Source organism: Budorcas taxicolor, chromosome 1 (genome assembly GCF_023091745.1).
Source record: "Budorcas taxicolor isolate Tak-1 chromosome 1, Takin1.1, whole genome shotgun sequence".
NCBI classification, from domain to species: domain Eukaryota; kingdom Metazoa; phylum Chordata; class Mammalia; order Artiodactyla; family Bovidae; genus Budorcas; species Budorcas taxicolor.
Genome location: NC_068910.1, coordinates 212265271 through 212289500, shown reverse-complemented (window position 1 = coordinate 212289500; position 24230 = coordinate 212265271). Strand labels below are relative to the sequence as shown.

General features: G+C 46.7%; 1 protein-coding gene across 2 annotated transcripts; it reads left to right on the top strand.

Moving 5' to 3' along the window:
* Nucleotides 1–1561: 1561 nt before the first annotated feature.
* SETD4 (SET domain containing 4) lies at nt 1562–23905 on the top strand. Of its 2 annotated transcripts, none has more exons than XM_052638617.1 (11): nt 1562–1654; nt 4542–4711; nt 6993–7088; nt 11599–11636; nt 13988–14076; nt 15605–16034; nt 16833–17007; nt 18691–18772; nt 19654–19734; nt 22655–22778; nt 23653–23905. In XM_052638617.1, the coding sequence occupies exons 2-11, from the start codon at nt 4639–4641 to the stop codon at nt 23770–23772; spliced, it is 1308 nt and encodes a 435-aa protein (XP_052494577.1). In that variant the 5' UTR covers nt 1562–1654; nt 4542–4638; the 3' UTR covers nt 23773–23905. The 2 variants fall into 2 exon arrangements, with proteins under 2 accessions (XP_052494577.1, XP_052494568.1); XM_052638608.1 differs by having other exon boundaries at nt 23638–23905.
* Nucleotides 23906–24230: the final 325 nt, after the last annotated feature.

Genomic DNA, 24230 nt, shown 5'->3' with positions numbered 1-24230 from the left:
TACCAGGACATGACACCTGGATTCACTACTCACGAGTCAAGCCATGGAAGAAAACAGAAGAGGACACTCAATACACCTGTGAGCCCCTGGGAGCTTTCAGATACCTGTTCAGGACTACCAATGAGTGCCATTCTAATGAACACCCCCAAAATCTAGTTTCTGGGGTAAGATTTCTCAGGACAGCTTTAAATAGCCAACACAGCTTGACAGAGATTGTACTCCAAAACAGACAGGAGATAGATCTTCTGATCCTTGAACAAGGAGGGACTTGAGCCATCCTGGCAATGTGAATTTAAAAATGACTAATGCCCCTACTAGTCCTTGTTATGCTACATTGATGATGCTTATGATTATTCCATGAACTGTCAATTGTCTAACCTGTTTTGTCTCTCCCAGGTCAATCAGCTACAACATGCAGTGCCAGTTCAACAACGATATAAAACTACAGGCGACCATGAAAAATATTACACACCCTTAGACGGACACCGCTATAAGGACTCTGAGGCTTGAGACTAACAAGAGGGGGAGGCCCAATACCCCTTGCCACCCCAGTTCAGCAGGAAGTAGCCAGAAAAACCTTGACGCCCCTGCTAAGCTGCTAAGTCACTTCAGTCGTGTCTGACTCTGTGCGACCCCATAGACAGCACCCCACCAGGCTACCCGGTCCCTGGGATTCTCCAGGCAAGAACACTGGAGTGGGTTGCCATTTCCTTCTCCAATGCATGAAAGTGAAAAGTGAAAGTAAAGTCACTCGGTCGTGTCCGACCCTCAGCGATCCCGTGGACTGCAGCCTTCCAGGCTCCTCCGTCCGTGAGATTATCCAGGCAAGAGTACTGGAGTGGGCTGCCATTGCCTTGGGCCTCCCATCTCTTGAGTGGGGAATGTTAGGTAGGGAGAATAGGGAAAAGGAATCCAAAATGGCGGTGGCTAAAAAAAAACAAGGAAGGTCCGAGGACCAGAGTGAAGACATCAGGTAGAACCATCAGCACTCCTGGCTAAGCCCAGTTTGCACAGAGCAGGCCCAGGTGGAGGAAAAAACATAAAAGGAGGAGCCAAAGCGCTGTCTCTCTTTCTCTCCCAGGTGCGCGTGCTCTTTCTCTCTCTCCCCTCCTCCCCCCTCCTCCCCCCTCCTCCCCCACGTGCTCCTCCACTCTCTTCCCTTCAAGTCTTTGGGTCGGCATGCCCTCACGCTTCGAGGATGGATTCTCCTGCTATCTTCTAAATAAAATAGAGCTGTAACACTGATTTGCCTAAGAGCTATAACACGGTTCGTCCAAGACCTGAGAGCTGTGACACAGCGAGGGCTTTAATGTCCGTCGCTCAAAATCTTTGTTGTGACGAGACAAAGAACAGAGGAACATACACTCTCGTGACATTCTGAAGGGAGAAGTTACGCTGTTCCTTGGACACCCAACTGGGCCAGATGACCTGATGTGCCCTTAGGCTGAAGAGGAACCCAGCGAGGCACTCTGGCCCACGGGGGGAGGTCAAAGCAAAGTCAGCCCGGAAATGGGGGATGGCCTGGCCTTGCAAGGCCTCCGCCCCGCCCAGCAAGGCGGAAGTGAGCGGGCCACAGAGCGGGCCGGGCGGCTGCCCTGGCAGACACACACTTGGCTGCTCCGCCCTTGGAACTACGGAAGGAAACACGCTCCAGGTCGGCTTTCAGAGCGTAGACTCCTGGTCCACAGGCCACAGGGTTTTCTTACTCCTGGACCTGCAGTCCATCCACGGACGACCCTAGCTAGCTCTGTCAGCCGCGCCGTCCCCTTCCACCCCTCCCCCCCGGAAGAATGCGCATGTGCAAGCCGGTAGGCAGAGGCCCGCGGCGCCGAGAGCTCGGCCTGGCGACCAAGGACTTGGGTCAGTGGGGCCTAGAGGCGGGCCTGGCGGCGCTCGGCTGTTCCCCCTGCTGCTGCGGCCCGCTTCTTTAACTCGCGAGCAACTGGCGTGCTGCTCCGAGTGTTTACGCGCTTCGGGCCCGCCCACCGCCATCTTGGAGCTGCTTCAAGGTGCGCTGGCAAACTTCCGGGGCGGGGCCTCCGGTTGCCGGGGTAACGGGGCTCGGCTTCCTCCTGGGCTCCCGTTCTAATTTTACTTAAAAAAGAGAGCTGAATTCAGATCGTTTACCCCCTGCCATGCCGCTGCGCATTACACTTAACGCCCCCCAGTATTGGGGGCTCGTTCTTTTATCGAAAGTCGACCCGAGTATCCTCGGCGCGAAGGGCCCTAAAGTCAGGGCGTTTGTAAAGCGGCCGGGGTCTCAGCCCTGTGTCCTCCGGCGGCGGCAGAGCTGTGGGGCGGGGCGGGGTAGGTGCGGAGGGTGTGCCAACGGAGGGGCGGCCTCCATTCTGGCGTATGAGAACGGGGGGCGAGGACGGTGCCGCCAGCCGTGGGGTCACGCTGGCGCCACGCGCACACCTCGCTCCCCGGACCACGGGTCTTGGGCGTCCGCGCGGAGGCGTCCCGGCCCGCGCGCTGCTGTGGCGCTGGGGACGCCGAGGGGACGAGCCGGGGTGGGCCCTGGGGCCCGACTCCACCTTCGGGTCGATCAAACACGGAACCTTCCATCGCTGGGAAGTAATAGTACAGTAATAGAGCCTGGGGTTCGTGTCTCGTTATTCATGGGCTGCCTGGTTAATTTTTAGTAATTTAAGAAAAACAGTGGTTTGGTTAAAGTAGCGTTGGTCGCTCAGTCGTGTCCGACCCTTTGCGACCCCATGGACTGTAGCCCACCGGGCTCCTCTGTCCCTGGGATTCTCCAGGCAAGAGTACCGGAGTGGGTTGCTGTTTCTTTCCTTCTCCAGGGGATCTTCTCCACCCAGGGATTGATCCTGGGTTTCTTGCGTTGCAGGCAGATTCTTTACCGTCTGAGCTACAGGGAAGTCTGAAAGTGTACATAATATGCACACACGTAATATTAGAGTTATGTCACTATGTGCTCATATATATATACACACATATATACGTCAGAATAGGAAGTTACAGAAGGAAGAGTAAAAGCCCCCTCCCCTTGTACGTTTTTGAATATTTTCCTAAATCCTCTTGTTTTGTAAACATAAAATGTGCCCAGCGGAGACCGATAAGGGGTCTTTGAATTTGTTCCGCAACTTTATTTTTTCGCTTAATATATTTTGTATATTTTTCTGTCTTCGTAGGTACTTTCAACTAATGGCTTAATAATACTCCATTACCTGTATCATGCCAGTGTGATTCATGGATTTCATTTTTACATTTCTGAGGAAGTAACATGTAGAAACTGTAGTGGTCACTGTAGATTTTATAATCATCTCTTTGCTTTGTCTGCTCTCTTGGTTCTCATTTTCTCCCTAATCTCTGGCAACCACCGACTTCGTTTATGTTTCAGCATCCTGGTTTTAAGAACAAATTATTACTTCACACTGAAAGAGAATCCTTTTTTTTTTTCCTGTACAACTTCCTGGCAGTTAGGGGCTTCATTGCTTTTTTTTTTTCAAAGTATAGTTGATTTACAGTGTTGTGTTAATTTCTGCTGTACGGCACAGTGATTCTATATATATATTTATATGTGTAAACACACATATACATTCTTTTTTATATTCCTTTCCATTATAGTTTATCCAGGATATTGAATATAGTTCCTTGTGCTATGCAGTAAGCCTTCTTCATTCACTCTGTATATAATAGTTTGCATCTCAATGCAGTCCATCCCTCCTCGCCTCCCTCCCCAGGCAGCTGCAAGTCTGTTCTCTCTGTCTGTGACTGTTTCTGTTTCATAGGTAGGTTCGTTTCTGTCATATTTTAGATCACCGTATAAGTGGCGTTGTATGGTATTTGTCTTTCCCTTTCTGGCTCACTTCACTTAGATAACCTCTGGTTCCGTCCATGGTGCTACAAATGGCATTATTCTGTCCTTTTTTTGAGTGGGTGGATAGTACTCCATTGTATATATGCACCATATCTGTAGATGCACATTTAGCTTGTTTCCATGCTTTGGCTATTGTGTATAACTCTGCTTTAAACATAGGGGTGCACGTATCTTTTTGAATTATAGTTTTGTTCAGCTATGAATGGGATTGCTGGATCCTATAGCAACTCTGCTGTTAGTTTCTGGAGAAACCTCCCATACTGTTTTCCGTAGTGGCTGCACCAATTTATATTCCCACCAACAGTGTAGGAGGGCTTCCTCTTCTCCACACCCTCTCCAGCATTTGTTGTTGGTGTGAGATGGTGTACCTCATTGTAGTTTTGATTTGCATTTCTCTAATAATTAGCAATGTTGAGCATCTTTTCATGTGCGTGGCTACTGTTTATTCAGAGTACAGTTAGGCTGTTGCTTAGTAAACGTTGATTAGCATTGAGATGTGCACACAATTATGAACCCGATAATAAGAATTTCCATGATTAATCAGCATTTGGTAGGAAGTTGAGATAAAACTGTTTTAGAGGGACCAATATAATGGTAATTCTGTTACTGCACAGGGATCATGATTTAGCTCATAGTATAAACAATTTGTATACAAAAACATTTTAGAGAAATGGTTTATATATTTATGTCCTTACAGGTACAAAGAACAGTGATTGTCATACAACTGGAAAGAAAAGCAAAGAAAATGCTTTTTGTTTTAGTTCGGACAATTAAACAGAAACTGCATTTTTAATATGAAGAACGGAGGAGGAAGAACAAGCCGGATCAGAAGACGAAAACTCTTCGGAAGTTCTGAATCAAGAGGAGGTACAGTTTTGATTCTTTTGGTGCAAGTGATGACAAAAGGAATCCTTTGCTGGTTGATATTAACAGATACGCAGAGCTTTTCTCAACGGCACATAAGCAGTGTTCATAGAGAATACTTCAAATACTGGAGTGGGTAGCCGTTCCCTTCTCCAGGGGATCTTCCCAACCTGGATCTCCTGCCCTGCAGGCAGATTGTTTACCATTTGAGCCTCCAGGGAAGCCCTCTTAGAGAATCCTGTTTTGTAATAGTGCCATTTTATTCTTTTAAACCCTTATGGGATTACAGATGTATTGCTTCTGCTCTGTCTTCTCTGGGGATGACTCCCAGGTTTCTGTTTCTTGGCCTGACCTCTCACTACCTATAGGTTATCAGTGTTTGGACATAAGTTTATCATTTGAAGTTCAGTGTAACCTAGTCTGAGCGAGATACTGTATGTGAAGGTACTTGGCCCACTGGAGAGGACTACATAAGTGCACTTGTTGTTTTTGATGACAGCAAAATGTCTCCCCGCTGACCCGCAGCACCTCAGCACCATTGGAGGTTGTCTTTGCCTACATAGCCTTCTCTGTCCTGCAGGCCATGTCCCACTCACTCTCACCTGGTCTTTCTCAGGTTAACTTCTCCCTCTCTGTTGTACCGAGAGGTGACCTCAGCCGGCTCTTCATCACATCGCTGTTTTTCTTTCCTGTTGGTGGTTCCAGTTGCCACCGTCAGTCTGACTTTTCCTAAGGGATTGTTGCCTCTTTGGTTTAGGAGCCTCCAGGATCTTCACTGTCTTTATTTGTATTTTAAAGACCCATTACCCTCTGTCTTCCTTCTTCTTTTTTTTGGTCGCACTGCATAGCATGTAGGAACTTAGTTCCTGCACTAGGGATGGAACCCATGCCACCTGCAGAGGAAGCTGTGATGTCTTAGCCACGGGACCACCAGGGAGGTCCAGCCTCATTGTCTTTTGTATGCTGTTCGCCATCAACTCCCTTTCTAAGTGCCCCCTCTACCCCGCCTCTCCCTGGGCTGAAAGTATGTTCTCTACCAACCTCCCCCACATCTGCCATTCCCCATAGTCTTTCTCCAGCCAAACCCATTTTCTTCCCTTCTCCCAGCTTGTCGCCTTTCTCTCTAACCTTTGAGACTGAGTTGAGGTCTTATGTTTTCGATAATGCCATTTCCAGTTCTCACTAATGCCACCCGGTTTCCAGGCTTCTTGGGTATTACTCTGCAGGACCTTCTGGTTTTCCAGTTGGTTTTTGTGGAAGTCTTGTTTCCCCAACCAGAACATTAACTTCTCGAGGGTGAAGAGCATGTTGGACGTCCTCCACAGTGGTTAGCAGTGCTGGGAGTGTGTGTTAGTCACTCAGTCGTGCCTGACTCTTTGCGACCTCATGGACTGCAGCCCTCCAGGCCCCTCTGTCCATGAGATTTTCCAGGCAAGGATACTGGAGTGGGTTGCCATTTCCTTTAGTAGTTGCTTATTCAGTGCTCTTACTGTGAACTCTTTAGGTTGTGATAACCTATTTTGGGAGCCTTGTATTTTGGATCATATGTTTCTTAAGAAAACACTTTCATTGAGGTATAACTGACCCACAATGAATGTGACATATTTGATAGAATTTGACATATGTATACACACAGGAGGCCATTACCAAAGTCAAGATATGAACATTATTTATCACCCTAAGAAGTTTCTTATTTCCCTTGGTAATCCTTTCATTGGGCACCTCTTTGAACCCTCCTTTCCTCCATCTTCAGACAACCACTGATTTGCTTTCACTATTGATTTGTGTTTTATGGTTTTGTTTAATTATATAGTATGCATTTTTAAAAATCTGTCTTTTACTCAGCATAATTATTTTGAGATAATTCTGTGTTGTTAATGTGTATCAATAGGACTTTGTTTTAACATGAATTATAGTCCATGATTTGTTTATTCCAAATGTTCTAGCAGTATTTATTAAAAAAAAACCCCAAAACTGTCCTTTCTCCATGGAATTGCCTTTGCATTAAAAAACAAACAAACAGTTGTCAGCATATGTGTAGGTCTGTTTTGGGCTTTCTTTTCTATTCCATTGATTTCTTTTTCTGTCCTGATGATGGTATCACACAATCTTAGTTACTGTCATTTTTAGTGATAAACAGTTTTGAGGTCAGTATTTCAAAGTGTTTCTGGCTATCCCAGGTCTTTCATATTTCCATATGAATTTTAAAGTCATCTTGTCCGTTTGGAGTGATCCAATTATATAGTGATTTTAGTCACCAGGTTTTCTTTCCTCTCTTGATTAGTGAATGAGAGCTACAAGCCTGAATTTATAGAGCTTAAGAAGTGGCTGAAAGACAGGAGGTTTGAAGATGCAACCTTGATACCTGCTCGTTTTCCAGGTAAGACCTGGCATTCATTCACCTGTCTCCTGAGAGACACGTGGGCCCAGGTCATGGGAGAACCAGGGTGATTCTCTCAGGCGGGCTGTGCTCTTTCTGGGCGTACGGCTCATGTTGTGTGGCAGGCACGCTGTCCTGTAGGTGCAGTATTTATTTACACGTTACCTTATTTGGAAAATGAGTTTTAAGGGGCTTGTGGACAGAAATTCCAAAATGGTGAAATATAATTAAAAGTTAGAAAAGGGAAATGAGAATAGAAAAATAAGATGAAGGCAGGGATAAGAATAACACGTAAAAGCCATAATTATGACATCTTGTACCCCCTATTGAAGGTGAGAGGAGAAGGGGACGACAGAGGATGAGATGGCTGGGTGGCATCACTGACTCAATGGACATGAGTCTGAGTGAACTCTGGGAGTTGGTGATGGACAGGGAGGCCTGGCGTGCTGCGATTCATGGGGTCGCAAAGAGTCGGACATGACTGAGCGACTGAACTGAACTGAACCCCTGTCAGAGGTGGGCTGCCAATTTGACTCCTCTGTCCAGCAGCCCAGTGTACATGGTCAGTTATCTGAATCTTAGCGTTCTGTAAGCACAACTAAATTGTTTACTCATCAGAGCTATAGGTATTTCTGGAATGTAGATGTGAGGGAAATGTCTTCACTGGGTTTTTGTAGGGAAGACGCTGTATAACATGAGGACTGGTGACCCTATCAACCTGCTCGTGGTGGTTTTGTGAGATTTTCAAGCCCATGCAGCTGATGGGATTATCTCCTAGCTCGGGTGCATCCCAGGAGTTTTCTCAGTCCAGCAGGTTCCAGAGAACCAGCGGGGGGGGCTTGTTCCCTGGGTGGGTGGCTTGAGGAGAGGAGCCCTGAGGGGAGCCTTAACTGAGGAGGAGCCCCCTCTGTGGCCCTGGTGTCCACAGCCACCTGAACAGGGATGGGTAAATATTCTTTTCTGAAAGTTGAGGTGTTTCCCTGTGGAGGTTGTATTAACATTTACCGAAAATTGAGGATCTTGCCGTGAAGTTTGGGTCAGCATGCTCTTCTGGAACATTCTGTCACAGAAGTTGGGGAGCTGGTGGCTATGGGCATGTGCCTGCGGACAAGGCCACCCAGCTTTGTCCACAGGTGGGCTTGCGGTCACCAGCGAGAGGACCGATGCGCTCCTCGAATGGGTTTCGGGTTTGCCATAGCACAGAGACAGTTGTGAGCCGAGGGCCTCGAAGCTCAGTGTCACAGGGCAAGTGCAGACGTTTCACCTTATAGAATGCTTAAGTCGTAAGCCTCGGAAGGTTCCCCTTGGCCCTTAAAATGATCCTTCAGGTACCCATTAGGTAATTTAACTTGGAGCACACTGACTTCCTTATACGCCCTCAAGATAAACTGTTTACCTCATGTGCTCCTGATCTAGTGAGGGGATGTGTGTGAAGCTGTTCCCAATGTGTCAGTAATACATGATGACTTTGGGCTAAAATACTTGATTTTGAACCATTCTCTGCTAGGATTGCTCCTTTTTTTATGAAGATGAACCATATTTATTAGCCTCTAACACGGTGTTTGATTTTCTGTTGCTGTGTGTCAGAGAATGCCTAGTGAAAAAACATACCCTTAGATTTTACTGAATAGAGTTTTGATTTTTTTTTCTTTAATGAATATGTTTAAAAAATGTATTCATTTTTGGCTGTGCTGGGTCTCCGTTGCTGCCTGTGGGCTTTCTCTGGCTGCACCGAGCAGGGCTGGGCGGCTACTCTGCAGCCGCGGGCACAGGCTTCTCGTTGTGCAGCACCGGCTCTCCGCGCGCTGGCTCGGTAGCTGTGGTGCGTGGGCTCAGCTGCTTCAGGGCACGTGGACCTTCCCGGATCAAGGATTGAACCTGTGTCCCCTACATCGGCAGGCGGAGCCTGAAACCGCTGGCCACCAGGGAAGTCCTGGATGGAATTCTTCGAGATGATCAAGAGAAAAGCAGTGTCCAGAGTGGACTTGCTGTGCCTAAGGCCTGCCTACTCCTTGAGTGTCACTTTGCCTTAAGAAGGATAGATTTAAAATGATCAAGCTGGAATTGGCATATGGTTTCAATCGAATGCCTGAAAATAAGTAATCTGTCTATGATTTAGAGCAGTGAAGAGTTATCAGTTTTAAAAGTGGCAACAACTTCCTCTGGGCCTGTGTCCAGATTGATGGTGATGGCCGAGCTAAAGCAAAGTGGTTTGGCAGTGAGCAGAACCCAGCAGTTACAATTCTGGGAGCAAGGAACCTTCATCAGTATGGGCTGCTGTAACCAATTACCATAGACCCAGTGGCTTAAACAGCAACTTACTTCAGACAGTTCTGGAGGTTGAGAAGTCTAAAACTGTGGTTTGGGCAGATTCACCATCTAGTGAGGACTGATTCCTGCTTTGTGAATTGCCATCTTCTCGTGTCCTCACTTGAGGAACTCTCTTCTCTCTTCCTACAAGGGCACGAATTCCATTCACGAGGGCTCCACCCTTGTGACCTAGTCACTTACCAGAAGCCCCACCTCCAAACCCGTTGCATTGGGGGTTAAGAAATCAACATATGAATTTAAGGGGACACAAGCATTCAGTCCACAACACCTTCCCTAAGTGTTTTCTATATCGTTAGCTCTTAATCAGTGTAGGATAGCAGAGAAAGTTCATGGGATTCTGTCAAAATGTGTGAAATTCTGGGGAATTAGTTTATGGAGCGTCAAGGCAGGATTCCAAGTTAAAAGCAGGATTCAGTCTTTAGACTTTGATCTGATTTATGCTTTGGGAGCAGACCCTGGTATTTCCTTTTATTTTATTTTTTCCAATATTTCCTTTTAACGCGAAAAGCACTGTCCAAATCTGGGCCTTTTGGGTAGACAGCAGCAGAAATTATAAGGCAGTGAGTAGTGTAATAACATTCTAATGGCCACTTCCTGCCTTGCCTTAGTAAGTACTGGTTACTGTGACCTGTTTTCTGGTCTGTTGACCACTGTGTTGTGGACATATAGGTAAAGTACCTTCTGGATTTATTCCATCCTCTGAGTTCTGTTCATATATGTTTAGAGAGGAATTTCCACTTAAATTAGCACATGAATTTTTTTAAAGGATGAAAGTGAAAGTTGCTCAGTCTTGTCCGACTCTTTGCGACCCTATGGACTGTGCAGTCCGGAGAATTCTCCAGGCCAGAATACTGGAGTGAGTAGTCATTCCATTCTCCAGGGGATCTTCCCAACCCAGGGATCTAACCGAGCTGGCCCACATTGCAGGTGGATTCTTTACCAGCTGAGCCACCAGGGACTCCACAGGAAAAAATTCCTCCCATTTAAGGGTTTTTAAAGGTTCTGGCTCACAGGGATGATTAACTTTACTGTGGGACACACAGAAGAAATGAAGTTCTTAAAATCAGAACCATGTGCTTGAGCAGACAGTATGCTTCTAGGTAGGAAGGACCTCTTATCAAATTAAACTTGCCAGACACCTGATTCCGGACTCGAGTCAAGAATTCTCTTCATGATCCAGAACCTCCCAGTAGGCCCACAGGCTTGCTATTTTATATTCCCTCCTATCTGCGAGTTTGAGCAAACTTCGGGAGACAGTGGAGGACGAGAAGCGTGGTGTGTTGCCGTCCGTGGGGTCACAAAGAGTCGGATATGACTTAGTGACTGAACAACCACAACAACTAGCTGAGAGAAAAAAGTCAGAAACTGGTTTTGAGAAGACGACTAGAGAGAGTTCATACAATGATTACAGGTCATATCATGCCCATCTCTTCGAGAAAAGCTGTCAGCTGACTGGCAGGAGGGGAGCGCTGGGCACGGAGGGGTAAACTTATGGATGTTGGTGGTGTTGCCAGAGCCACTGGGGAAGCTAGTGTCGTGACTGTGCCCTAGTCATGACAGGCCAGAGCAGCTGGTCAGAGCAGCTGGTTCTGGCTCTACCGCGCCGAGCTTGTCTGGTCAGAGAGCACGGCTCATGGCTTGTCCTGTCTAGGAGAGTGCAGCTCATGGCTTGCCTGTCTGGGGAGGGGAGGGGAGGGCACAGCCCCAGGCTTTGTGGCACCTGAATGGGCTTTAGTGATCATTCAGCCAAAGACTGGAGATCATTCCTGCGGAATGCTGGGTCTGGTAATGGGTAGAAGTAACCTGTGGGTCCAGCCTCCGAAGTTGGGTGGGCATCCTGGGGAGTTGGTCCCCCACCTCGGCCAGGAGACCCCAGGGGAGAGAGTCCAGCTTCAGGTGGCCTGTCCGAGACCCAGCACCTGAGCTGCCTGAAGGCGATCATCTTTAGGTGTCGCCTCTAAGGCGGACTTTGCCCTTCAAGGATCATAAACCCAAAAGGAGGTTGAGACATCGTCCCGAATAGCTTCTTGATCTTCGGTTTCCCCGGGGAGTCAAAGGATGTGAGACACTCTGCTTTCGCTTTGTGTTATTTTGAAGTTCACCCACATATGCAGAATAGTATCTCTAAGACCTTGAAGCTGTCATAGGATTTATCTTTTTTCTCTCTTCACGTTTGTAGGTACAGGAAGAGGACTGATGAGCAAGACGTCCCTGCAGGTGAGAATTTCTCTCTCATCTTGAAACCCAAAGTGGATTTTTCTGCTTGGTTTTGGGGTTCAAGTCAAATGAATTAAAAATATTTTAGACATACTTTTTTTTTTTAAACTTAATGGATGGGTTTGAATACAGTTCTGTCAGTTAGAATTGTTTGCTGTGTGCAAGTAACAAAGCCAGCGTCATGGAGCGCACGTTTCTTCGGTCGTCAGGTCAGCCAGCCTGGGTAGGTGGTCCTGAGCTGTGTGGTGGCTCCATCAGCTCAGCTCCAGGGTGTAGCTCCAGGGTGTAGCAGGAGGGAGCGAGGGTGAGGAGGGGCAGGCTTCTGCTCATCCACAAAGTTCCAGCCGCATCTCACCTGCCAGCGCCCAGGGAGGGCAAGAAGGGAAAGTGTGTTGGGGTGCACGATTAGCCGTCTGCGCTGCAGCAGGTTTGTAAGGCTGATCATGTTTTAAATGTGCTGAGGGTGGGTTGGGGCTGGAGGGGAGCCGCTCAAATCTGAGCCTCCGTAGTAGGTAGAACCCAGCAGGCAGGGAAGGGGACCTCTCAGCCTGTCCCGGGGTCCCCTTCTGCCAAGCGAGGCCCCTGACCCCCTGACCCAGCTTCGGTCTCCGAGGCTGGACAGCGAGCAAGTAAATGACATAGCTGCCCTTCAAGGTCTGTTTTAGTTCTTCCGTGCCATTTAAAGGACATCCAATGCACAGTTTTCTGTGGAGCTAGACATGAATTCCTTATTTGTAATTATTTGAATTTTCTGTTTAAAAGTTGTTTTATATTTACTCCTTAATTTAGATAAAACCCAGCTGTGTCTGTGTCTTTAACCTAAAGAATGGTAGCTTTTAATGTTGTAATTCTATTATGCTATCATAATTTTTTTTTCATTTTTAATTGTGGTAAAATACACACAACATAAAATTTACTATCATAACTATTTTTAAGTGTGCAGTTGAATAGTCTTAAGTACACTCACCATTCACATTGTTGTGCAGTATCTTTCTTTTCGAGGGGGGGCATGTGACTATTCTGTAGCAGACTTTGTACCTCTGTACCTCTCATGAAGATAGTCGTGACTATGGGTAGTTTTGGATCAGGAAATGATATTTGGCAGTTATATTACACGTACTTTTAATTGTGGCTCTTTTGCTAAAACTTTGAAAATTGAGACATATTTTACACATAGTGAAATACACACATGTTAAGTGTCCAGTTTGATAGGGTTTTGATGATGAAGACATTTATCTCAATCAAGATACAGAACCTTGTATTCAGAGGGTTGGGCTTTTTTGTTTGTTTGGTTTTTTGTTGACATGGGATGTCAGAGCAGGAAGGGATTTTAGTGACCATACCAACTCAGTCTTTTTTTGTGTGAAGATAATTATTCTTTAAATTTTCTTTTTTAAATTTTTGGTCTTTGGTCTTTCTTTTTTAATTTTTGAGTCTTTGTTGCTGTGCATGGGCTTTCTCTAGTTGCAGCGAGCAGAGCCCACTCCTTGTGTGGTGTGGTGGCTTCAGCCGTCGTGGTGCACAAGCTTAGTTGCTCGGTGGCATGGGGGATCCTCCCGGACCAGGGGCCGAACCTGAGTCTCCTGCACTGGCAGGCATATTCTTAACCACTGGACCACAGGGAAAGTCCCAGCTCAGTCTTGATTGACAGATGAGGAGACCAGAAACTGAAATGAGATTTTTGGCCGAGATGTTTAACCCAAACTTAGGTGTCAGTTATGATGAAAGAAGGATCTTTTATCTGGCTTCTGAGTGCTTTATTTCTACTGGTCTGTTCCTTGGTGTCTTAATTTTCCTTTCTGTGTTTCTGTCTCAGTGGGAGAAACTGAAAACTCCACTTTTGCAGGTGATCAAGTGAGATTCTTGTGCTGGGGGTGGGGGGTACCCTTGCCCTTTCTTCAGCTACTTGTTACAGGTTATATAGTGAATAGGTCATTACTGGGAATGAATGACCAGGCACGTGCATTTCTCTGGAAGAAATTTTTGGCGTGGTTTCTGTCTGTTGCCTATAGGTGGCACTATTTCCTGGTGTAAGAACCAGAAGGAACACTAGGCCTTGAGGCGCGGGAGTGTTTCCGCATTCCTTTCTGATGGGAGGTTGACTGGTGGTGGGTGTCAGTCACACCGTTAACCTCTGACTCGGTTGGGGCTGTAGTGCCCGGTGTGGGAGCAGTCCTGCCGGTGTCTGCTGACTCGGCCTGGGGAGCCCATCCGCTGGAAGCTCTTTGGTCGGCTATGGCTGGGCTCCACTGGGTTCTTAGTAGATGACTGTGGAATCAGGGACTTCGGAAGATTCACTCAGGTCCTCCCCCAAGCACGGATGTTCTAAACTTTACTTTCTTTCTGGTAAGGAGGGACAGACGATTATCTCGTTGCCTGAGAGCTGCCTGCTCACCACGGACACAGTGATCAGAAGCTACTTAGGGATGTACATTGCTAAGTAAGTGACTGCTCACCAGCTCATCTGGCTCGAGTGTTTCTCCTTTCAAGTTTATATTGTCAGCAAGTATGTCAGCTAAGACACAGTCCCTTAGGACCCAGTCCCTTCTTATGGCTGGTATATGTCAGAAGTGATGTGAAAAGTTGATTCTATGAAGTTGGCTCTTAATTCATGGTAAATTGCTTTTTTTAAGGTTTTTAATAGGCTGCTTGGGAAGTGGATTTGAATTCCGAGCTGACCTTACCAAAAAATGAGGATTAAATGGGAGCATAGACATAACACACCATAACTGAATGCCTTGACTCACAGCACTCCACACCTCTTCCACTGTTGTAGGTCTTGACAAATGTTATTTATGCTTTTATTTTTATCGTTACTGTACTTGCTTGAATTCTGCTTCAGCTATGAAGAGCTGTTGACGATATGAAGGAGCTGATTAGATTTGGCATAGAAGAGAAGAGGCCAACATAGGAGCTGAAGACTGTTTTCTGGCTTATGTTATAAGGGCGTCTCTCTTTCTTTTGGGTGGGTTTTCCAGGACAGATTGAGGAAGGTCCTCAGCATAAGAGGTTTCTAAATGATAAAGAAAGAAAAACTGTATTGTTTCTCAACCCACGGTAAGCCCCTCTGGCTTACTTTTGTAAGAAGGCTGATATATTTTCATGAGCCTGAGTAGAGGCAAGGATGCTCTTGATATTAACATTTTCTGTATGTTTCTGGAGTTTTGAGTAGAATGCACGGTTATATAGGAACCTGAACTTTGAAGGATTAATGAAAACTTTTCTAAGTACACCCATGCCACATGAGCTCTTTTTATTGGTAATAAACAAAAATACTGCAGTATATAATTTGCAATAGAATGGGTGAGTTTAAGACCAAAAACTTCAGAACTGTACAAGTATATAATGAGCTTTTTCATTTTTCTGCCTGGGTTATTATTGCACAATAGAACTTTCTGCAGTGATAGAAATGTTTCATGTATGGTAGCCACATGTGGCCGACGAGCACTTGGAATGTGGCTCCTATGACTGGGGAATTGAATTTTCAATATTATTTAACTAAAAAGCAAGAATTGGAATAGCTACTGGTGCCCAGTGGGTACTGTGTCAAATGGGGAACGTCTAGGTTCTTTCTATCAATTGCTCCCTATTTCCCCCAATTTTATAGCCTTACTAAAGTGGAACAAGTGAAATTCCAGCAACAGCTTTAAAACTGGAGAAAAGAGTTGGAAGCAAAGAGGTCTTTGCAGAAAGTAATGTCTTGCAAACAAAGCTGGAACTCAGGTCACCGAACCAGTTCTTGCGTGCTTGTGGCTTGTTCATGGCCTTTGTACTGGGGTGTGGTCCCGGGAGGAGGCCCTTGAGGAAGGAAGACCCTCTCTTGGTGCATTCAGTGAACATGGAGTGTACTGTCCACTTGGCCACAGCCCCTCTGGAAGCAGAACTAAGCCCTCAGATGTCTGCATCTCTTGCTTATTCCATATTTTGAATGAAAGTAACTCCTCCAATCTGGATTTTCATTTTAAAAGGTGGCAGCCTCCTCCATCTCCTCTGTTGGCTCTGTGCACCTTTTTAGTGTCAGAGAAGCATGCTGGGGATCGGTCTCCCTGGAAGCCTTACCTGGAGGTTTTACCAAAGGCCTACACCTGCCCAGTTTGTTTGGAGCCGGAAGTGGTGAATCTTCTTCCCAACCCTTTGAAAACAAAGGCCTGGGAGCAGAGAAGCCACGTGCAGGAGTTCTTTTCTTCTTCTCGAGGCTTTTTCTCCTCCCTGCAGCCTCTGTTTTCTGAGGCCACTGAGACCATCTTTAGCTACCGCGCCCTGCGGTGGGCCTGGTGCACCGTCAACACCAGGGCTGTGTACATGAAGCGCCCGCCGCAGCTGTGCCTTTCCCCGGAGCCAGACACCTGCGCACTCGCCCCCTACCTGGATCTGCTGAACCACAGCCCTGACGTCCAGGTGAGACATCCACTGGGGGACCCGGGTTCGGTTTCAACAGGGCCGTGTAGAACCTGCGACCGGAGTAGTGAGCAGAGGCCCAGGGAACGGTGCAGCTGGTCAGCCTCTCTGCCGTCAGGTCTGGTAGGCTCCTGTCTTTCCTCCTGACCCTGTCTCCCCCTCCTGGCATCCTTTTCCTTTGCCCCATTTCCCGACTCTGCTCTCCAGACCCACAGAGCCTGGTGCCGTGTCCCCTGAAGGGTCTAAACAAGCAGCTCCCCAGGGAGCAGCATCTTTCGTCCTTTCAGACCTGGGACCAAAGCCTCACTTGCTTTCCTGTCTCTTTCCCTTCCACACTTGGTGGCTTCGCTCTCAGGGTTTAGCTGTGATCGCTGAGGGTCTTGCTCCTTTCCCTTGGAGCTCTGCAGCCTTAGAGGACAGGGCTTTTACCTTGCACTTGGAGTAACCGCAGTGCTTAGCACAGGGCCTGGCATGGAGGCGGTGTTCAGCCAGCAGTTTCTGACTGGATGGATGTTTGTGGGAAATTGAGAAGGGATCCCACTTTGGGAGTCAGCTAGAGACCTCTTCATCCCCAGGCTTCTGCCCTCTCCTAAAGGAGATGATTATATCCCCAGTGGAGTGAGATTGAGGCAAACCAAAGAGGCTGAAGTTCAGATGTGGCATTTTTTTCTTCATGTGGGTACATTCTGTGCTGAGGACTTGAAAGCTGCATCTAGCTCAAATGAATATAATCAGTTAATCTTTTTGGTTTTCTGCTTTGCTTTAAGAGACATGTTTTGCAATTTGTTTTTTTTCTAGGTAAAAGCAGCATTTAACAAGGAAACTCGCTGTTATGAAATTAGAACGGCTATACGCTGTGGCAAACACAAGGAGGTTTTCATCTGCTACGGCCCCCACGATAACCACCGCCTGCTCCTGGAGTACGGATTTGTCTCCGTCAGCAATCCTCACGCTTGTGTTTATGTCTCAAAAGGTTGGAACTGACTTTGGTTTTATCACTAAGATAATTGGATTCCCTGCCACCAGTCTGGTTCTTTTTTTTATAAAAATGACAAAACCTTAAAATGTGTATGAGTTACTTTCTCCTAGGTAGGGCTATCCTAATTCTTATTGACCACGTCATTTCAGTGTTGAAGTAAAAGCAACATAGCTTTGATCCATATTGAGGTTAAGAACTGAGAAAAGTTTTATTGCGTTAGGTCGGACAGTAGAATGAAAGCAAAGGAAAACTCCGAGGGAAATAGAGTACCTGTAGATGACAAGAAATGGGAATTTTGTACTGAGACATGGTCACTAAAGATAGATCAGTGGGGGCACTTGACTGCCATGGTGGTCCAGTGGCTAAGAATTTGCCTTTCAATGCCAGGGACTGTACAGGTTTGATCCCTGATTGGGGAACTAAGATCCCACCTGCTGCAGGGCAACTAGGCCTACGTGCCACACCTAAAGACCCCGCATGACACACTGAAGATGCTGTGTGCTGCAACCAAGACTTTGTGCAGCTCAATAAGTAAATGAATACTGAAGAAAGAATGGAAGCACTCTAAAAAATAAAGTGCAGGATGAGAGAGTTCCAAGTAAAAAGGACTTATGAAACACCCATTGTGTATAATCACACTGCACCAATCACAGGATAAATATTTTACATGCAGCCCTTGTTTGAAGGGGTTTAAGGCCGTGAAAAAAAATGGATTCCATTTGTGTTCTTTTGTTACTTAGCATCGTCATCATATTTTAAAAATACTTTATGTATTAAAGTTGTAAAAATTCCAAATATAGTATTAAAAGTAATACATGGAAGGCTGATTTATTCCCCGTTCCCTTCAAGCAGCAGAGAAGCAGTTTTCTAGGCGCTGAAGAAACGGCTGGAGGTTTACTGAGTATATAATTTGAAGTAATTTTAATATAAGTTCTAGTGGAAATAGAAACTTGGTCAAAGTGCTACCACTCCATCCTCTAGCTGAAGTAATAATGCCTTTTTTCAAAAAGAAATAGAACAGCAAAAACTGGGTCTTGCTGGGTCTCTTAGAAAGCTAGCTTTGAGACTAGCATTGTATTATCAGAATAACTTTTAATATTGATGACCATGCAGTATCGATTTGTTAAATACTTTGAACAAAATTTACACTTTATTTTTGCATGTAAGAAAAAAAAGAAATTTTATAAAAAAAAGAAAAATCCTTTAGTATCCTATTATCCCAAAAAGCTTTGTTAATTTTTACATCATCATTTTCAGTTGCTTTATGATTATAATCACTAATATCCAGATAGTTTTGAATTCTGAGTTTTAAAAACCTGAAGCCTGGAAACATTTCCTCCTGATTGTCTGGAGCCTGTGCTTCAGTGGGTGTGGCTTCCCACTGGTCCTGTCATGTCTTCATTCCCCGATTTTATGGGTTGATTTGCTTTGTAGGAGCAGGAGCTGAGGTAGTGGATGTTTTGTCTGCTGTCTGGTAATTCTTGTAGCCTTTCAAGGGTTAAGTTGTGACTTCATTGAGTTGGACCAAAAGACTAGATTTTTTTTTTTATGTGAAAGAGGTAAAATTGTTTACATGTGCCTTAATTACTGATGGGATGGAAAGTAAGCTGAGAAGGGTCTTCCTTTCTGCCTGAATTTTATGCTCTACATCAGCCTGATTTTTTTTTTTAAATGCAGATATACTTGTTAAATATCTTCCATCCACTGCTAAACAGATGAACAAAAAGATTTCCATTTTGGAGGATCATGACTTCATAGAGTAAGTGTTTCTCTCGAAATTTTTTCTTTAGGAAATCTTGATGAAAAATTAAGAGTTCAGGTTTTGAAAGGTGTGAGAGGCCTCCTGGCTCAGATCTGGTGACAGACAGCTATTTATTGAGCTCTTACTGTATATAGTACATTGTACTTGATGTGTGGTGGGGCACACAAAGAGGGGAAGATACTTGTCAAGAGACTTTTCTGGGGACCTGAGATAGGAACTTGACGTCTTAAATGATTGTATGTACTGACTGGTGGCCCTGTGTGCTTGTTGTTGACATGTGGTCAGGCAGCGTGGCATTACTCCTGCAAGCCAGCCTGGCCGTCAGTCACCCAGCAACCGGGTGCAGGCTCTTGGGATGGGAGGTGCTGAGGTGATTCCACACCAAATGGGATAAACTGGGTTTGAGACCTTCCCTTCTCCCCCTTGCAGATTTTCTTCTTTAGATAAAACTGAGTTCTCAATAGTCCAGCAGCAGAGTGAGGGACAGCTAGCTGTGATGCCACCATTGGTTTGATCCTCAGGATAACCCAGACTTTTCTTCATCCGTCTCACTGTGGTCTCCTCATTCAGCTTCAGCTTCTTACCTGATCAGAAGAGCTTTCTACTTAAGCATTTGCAGACCCACTTTTTTCTTTTGTCTTTATGACTAAGACTATTGGCTGCACCATGTTGAACGGCCCCTTTAAAAAAATGTGTGGCCCTTGAGCCATTTACTGGGGTGTAATGAAGTGTCACAGTGAGATTTGTCATTTTTAAAAATTAATTTTAGGGTTAGTTTGTATGGGAGTGTAGTTGATTTACACTGTTGAGTTAGTTTCCTGTGCAGGACACAAGAGATTCAGTGATCGGTACATACACCTGTCCTTTTTCTGCTTTAGGAATCTGACGTTTGGATGGGATGGACCGTCATGGCGGTTGCTCACAGCTCTTAAGTTGTTATGTCTGGAAGCTGAAGAATTGTAAGTCCCCTGTCTGTTGGTCACCAGCTGCCGCTACAGTTTGGCCATAACTGGGGCTTTTGGTTTGGCCGACACTCAAACGCCCCGTTTCAGAGGAGAAAGAAATGCCCTTGCATTACTGGGGCTGCTTATTTTTCGTGTGGGCTTCCCAGGTGGCGCTAGTGGTGACGAGCCCACCTGCCAATGCAGGAGATCGTAAGGGACGCGGATTCAATCCCAGGGTCCGGAAGATCCCCTGGAGGAGGGCATGACAACCCACTCCAGTGTTCTTGCCTGGAGAATCCCATGGACCGAGGAGCCTGGTGGGCTACAGTCCATGGGGTCGCGAAGAGTCAGACACGACTGAAGCGACTTAGCACGCACATTCTTTGTGTGAGGTGCCCCACGTGGGGAATGTGTAGCTTTCTACGGTTTCTGGAAGTGTCTGGTTTGAGTCACAATCTGAGTGCATGGTCCTGAGAACTGGCCTCTCCTCAGATAGTTCTACCCCCGCAACCCGGGTGACCTGCAGTTCGCTGTTCAGGGTGAACACTTCAGAAAGTGTGCGCACTGCCGCTGGTCACAGGAGAGTCTCTCGAGTAGGGAGGTTTTTCCCCAGAAGCAGACAGGGCTCCTGAGCGCGGGCCCCCCGGTTCCGTCTTGAGGGCAGACCCCGACTCCCGCTGAGGAGAGGCCTGGGTCTCTCCGGAGGGCAGGCGGGTAGAGGAGCCCCCGCTGGAGCCGCGCGTCCAGGTTGGGTCCTCAGCACTCCCGAGAGGCTGCCCGTCCTCGCCTTAGCGTGGAAAGCGTAGTCAGAGGGAGTCGGGGAGGAATAATGCCCGCTACTCGGCAGAAGCTCAGCTGAGAAGGCGGAGTGGCTGCATCCTGGAGGTGGCGGAACCCGTCCTTGAGCTGTGGGACGGACTCGGTACGTCAGCGCCGAGACGTAGCCCCCAGCTCGGCGCCCGGAAGCGGCTGGCGCTCCTTCCGTCACGCCTGCGACGTTCCTGTTCGCGACGTTGCCTACGTTTCCGTAGGGACTCGGGGAGAAAAAAAGCCCCTTCGGGTCTCCATGCCAGAAATCGTGCGTATTTCTTCTTAGCAGAGGCTGAATTCTGTATCCGACACACCTCCTTCATCTTGTTGCTTGCTAGAAAACTCAGGCAACTTAATCTGGTCCGTCTAAGTGTGCCGGATTTTAAGGCATGCGAGTCATCACAGACTCATCCCTGAGTCGCCATCTCATTTTTCCTCCCCGTGTCTTTCCTTTGTCTTGTTTTGCCCATCCATTTGTCTTCCATTTCATTTTATCTCATGTGTACCCACCACGTAAGTTTCTTTGCATCTTCCTTGGAAAAAGGTACGAGTGCCTTTTCAAGACGTTAACCTCGGGTTAAAAAAAGCAACTGGGTGTTTCCCAGGGGTCCTGCTGAGGCCTCTTTGCTTCCCTTGGAGTTCTTTTTTTTTTAATCTAAAATTATTTATTTAATTATTGGCTGTTCTGGGTCTTCGTTGCTGCAGTTGAGGAGAGCAGGGGTTGCTCTTTCTAGTTGCGGTGCATGGACTTCTCATCGGGGTGGCTTCTCGTTGCAGAGCACGGGTTCTAGGGCCCTCGGATTTGTATAGTTGCGGTGCACGGTCTCAGTAATTGTGACTCGGGCGCTAGAGCGTGGGCTCAGTAGTTGTGCTACACAGGCATAGAGGCACGTGGGATCTTCCCAGCCCTGGGATCGAACCTGTGTCCCCTGCATTGTCAGGCGGATTCTTAATTCCTGGCCACCAGGGAAGCCCTCCCTTGGAGTTCTTTCTGACTGGAGTGGTGTGGCAGAGGAAGCGTGCATTTGGGATTGTGCCTGACTGGTGTTTGCACACTTATTTCTGCCTCTCACTAGCTCTGTCACTTAGGCTCAGTTCTTCACTGTTCCGGATTCTCAGTTTCTTTTTTTCTAAAAGGTGGGGATAATAATGCTTTCTTTGCTAGGCAGTCGTGTGGGTTAAAACAGATAGCGGTTAAAACAGCCCAGCGCAAAGGAATGTCTTTTCTTCCTTGCCCCCCCTCTCTCCCTCCCCTCCCTCCTTTCCTAAGAACCCTTCTGCTCCTGAGGTTGTCACCGTCGTCTCTAAAGCTAGAGACGTCTGAGACTTTATACGCTGTGGCTTGGGGGCTGTGGGGAATTTCTCATCGACTTCTGTGCCCTGCACTCGGAAGGTGCAGTCCTCGCCTGCCTCTTCCTCCTCGGCTGCGTCCACATCCACATTCTCCGCATCCGGAACCTGTCCTCCACCCTGCTTCCTTCCTCTTTGTGTCGATTTTGGCCTGGCCCCCTCCTGCTCGGTGTCTTGCCTACCCGGGCACAGCAGCACTGTTGTGCCTGCAGAAAGTTGTCCCCACCAGCCCATGGAGCCCCCGTTCCTACAGACTTTCTTGTATAAAATTGGCATGACCTCCATGATGAAAAAGACTTCATGGTAGATTCTGCTTTTCCATCTGTAGAGCACTTGACTTTCTGAAACACGTCCTGTGTTGCGTTTGTCTTTTTTTTTTTTTTTTTTTTAAAGGAGACGCTGTTATTTGAAGAAAACAAAACCCGCCGCCTTTGCTCCTTAGTCTGTGGTCTTCTGGCTGTGGGCTCGCCTTCTCGTCTGTCCTTTGTTCCCTCCCTGTGGTCGGTGGCCGTGGCTCCGCTTGCTTGTGAGCCAAACGACTGTGATGCTAGAAAACTCAGCCCCTTGCTTCTGATCCCCAGGGTTCCTTCCGTCTTGTCTACTGTGTCTGCTTCAGCAGAGGACCTGGATGTTGGCAGGAGGTTTGAGGGAATGCGCTGATGGAATGAGTTTTATTATGTTTTTGGAAAAACAGGACAAGTGTTGTGTTGAAGTGGAAAAGCCTTTATTTCTGAGAACCTGCTGAAATGACCTTCTTGAACATTTTTGGTTCTAGTGTGTGCTGGAAAAAAGTACTTCTTGGGGAAATAATTTCTGATACAAATGAGAAGACAAGTTTGGACGTAGCCCAGAAAATATGCTGTTATTTCATAGATGAGACTCATGCCGTGCTTCGAAAGGTATGATTCTAGAATATCTCATTCTTAAGTGTTTTGAGTGAGAAGTTGTTTTGTACTTGTTGGATAGGAATAGTCCACCTTATTGGGGTGCTGTTAATGCCTTAATAAATAAACACTGACGTAATCTGTGTTTTTGACTATTAACATGTGTTTATACTGTTTAGTGGGCTTCCCAGGTAGCCCTAGTTTTAGAACCCACCTGCCAGTGCAGGAGATGTAAGAGACACGGGTTCAACCCGTGGGTGGGGAAGGTCCCTGGAGAAGGGCTTGGCAACCCACTCCCATATTCTTGCCTGGAGAATCCCATGGACAGAGGAGCCTAGCAGGCTATAGTTCATGGGGTCACAGAGTCGGACATGACAGAGCGACTTAGCACACAGCACACAGACACCTTTTAGTAGGTAAATTAGTGCATGAATTCTTTTTCATAGATTTTTAAGGTACTTTTTCCCCGTTTGTGTAGTGAATGTTTTAATTAAATGAGGGTTCAGCTCATTTGAATGAAAACATTACTGGGGTTAATAAATGATTTTATTGAACCTTGGAGACATTGTGTTGCATGAAATAAACCAGGACATGGAAAGACAGATACTGTATGATTCAAATTAAATGAGAGGTCTAGTATTCCAGACTAGAGGTTCCCAGGGATTTGGGGAGGGGGAAGTGGGGAGTTAATGTTTAATGGGTGCAGTTTCTGTTTGGGAAGATGCAAAAGTCCTGGAGATTGATGGTGGCTGTGGTTTCACAACACTGTGACTGTACTTAGTGCCACTGAATTGTACATTTAAAACCAGTCAGAGCCTTAAATCTTAGCTGTATTTTACTACACTAAAAAAAAAAATTTAAAAATAACTTGCAGGTTTCTTGCATGAAGGATGAAGAAGTGGCTTTGATGAACCAGTTGACTTTGGTAGAAACACTGCGGATGGAAGAGCTGAAGATTCTCCAGGCCTCTGCCAAGGCCCTGACCGCCTTGCAGACAGCTTTTACGTAACGCACTTCACCAAGTGTGTAAGGTCACCTCCTCTGGTGGGTGTGGCTTCTTTAAACATTTTTAAACTCAGGTTTATTTTATATGGACTCACTGAGAGTCAACGAAGAGTTTCTATTAAACAGTTATCTGCTCAGTCCCATCCTTCTGCTTCTGTCTGTCTGTAGGGGCAAGTGGTGGTTGCTTGGGGACGTGGAGGCGCTCTGCACAGGCCAGGTGGTTCCAGGGGACCCTGGAGCTGTCGGTGCCAGCAGCCCTTCTTATGCCCTCGGGGTAACTTGCAGTCAGTCCTGGAGGAAGACGTCTGAGCTGAGCGAAGTGCGACCTGGAATAGGGAGGGGAGGCTTGGACGGAGCCAGGGTCGGCCCGGGGCTCCGTGTGTGGTAACAAGAGGCTGTGCTGCTTCATGCTCAGAGCCCCCCACCACCCCCTCACCATTCTGGCTTTTGAAGTGGGGTTGT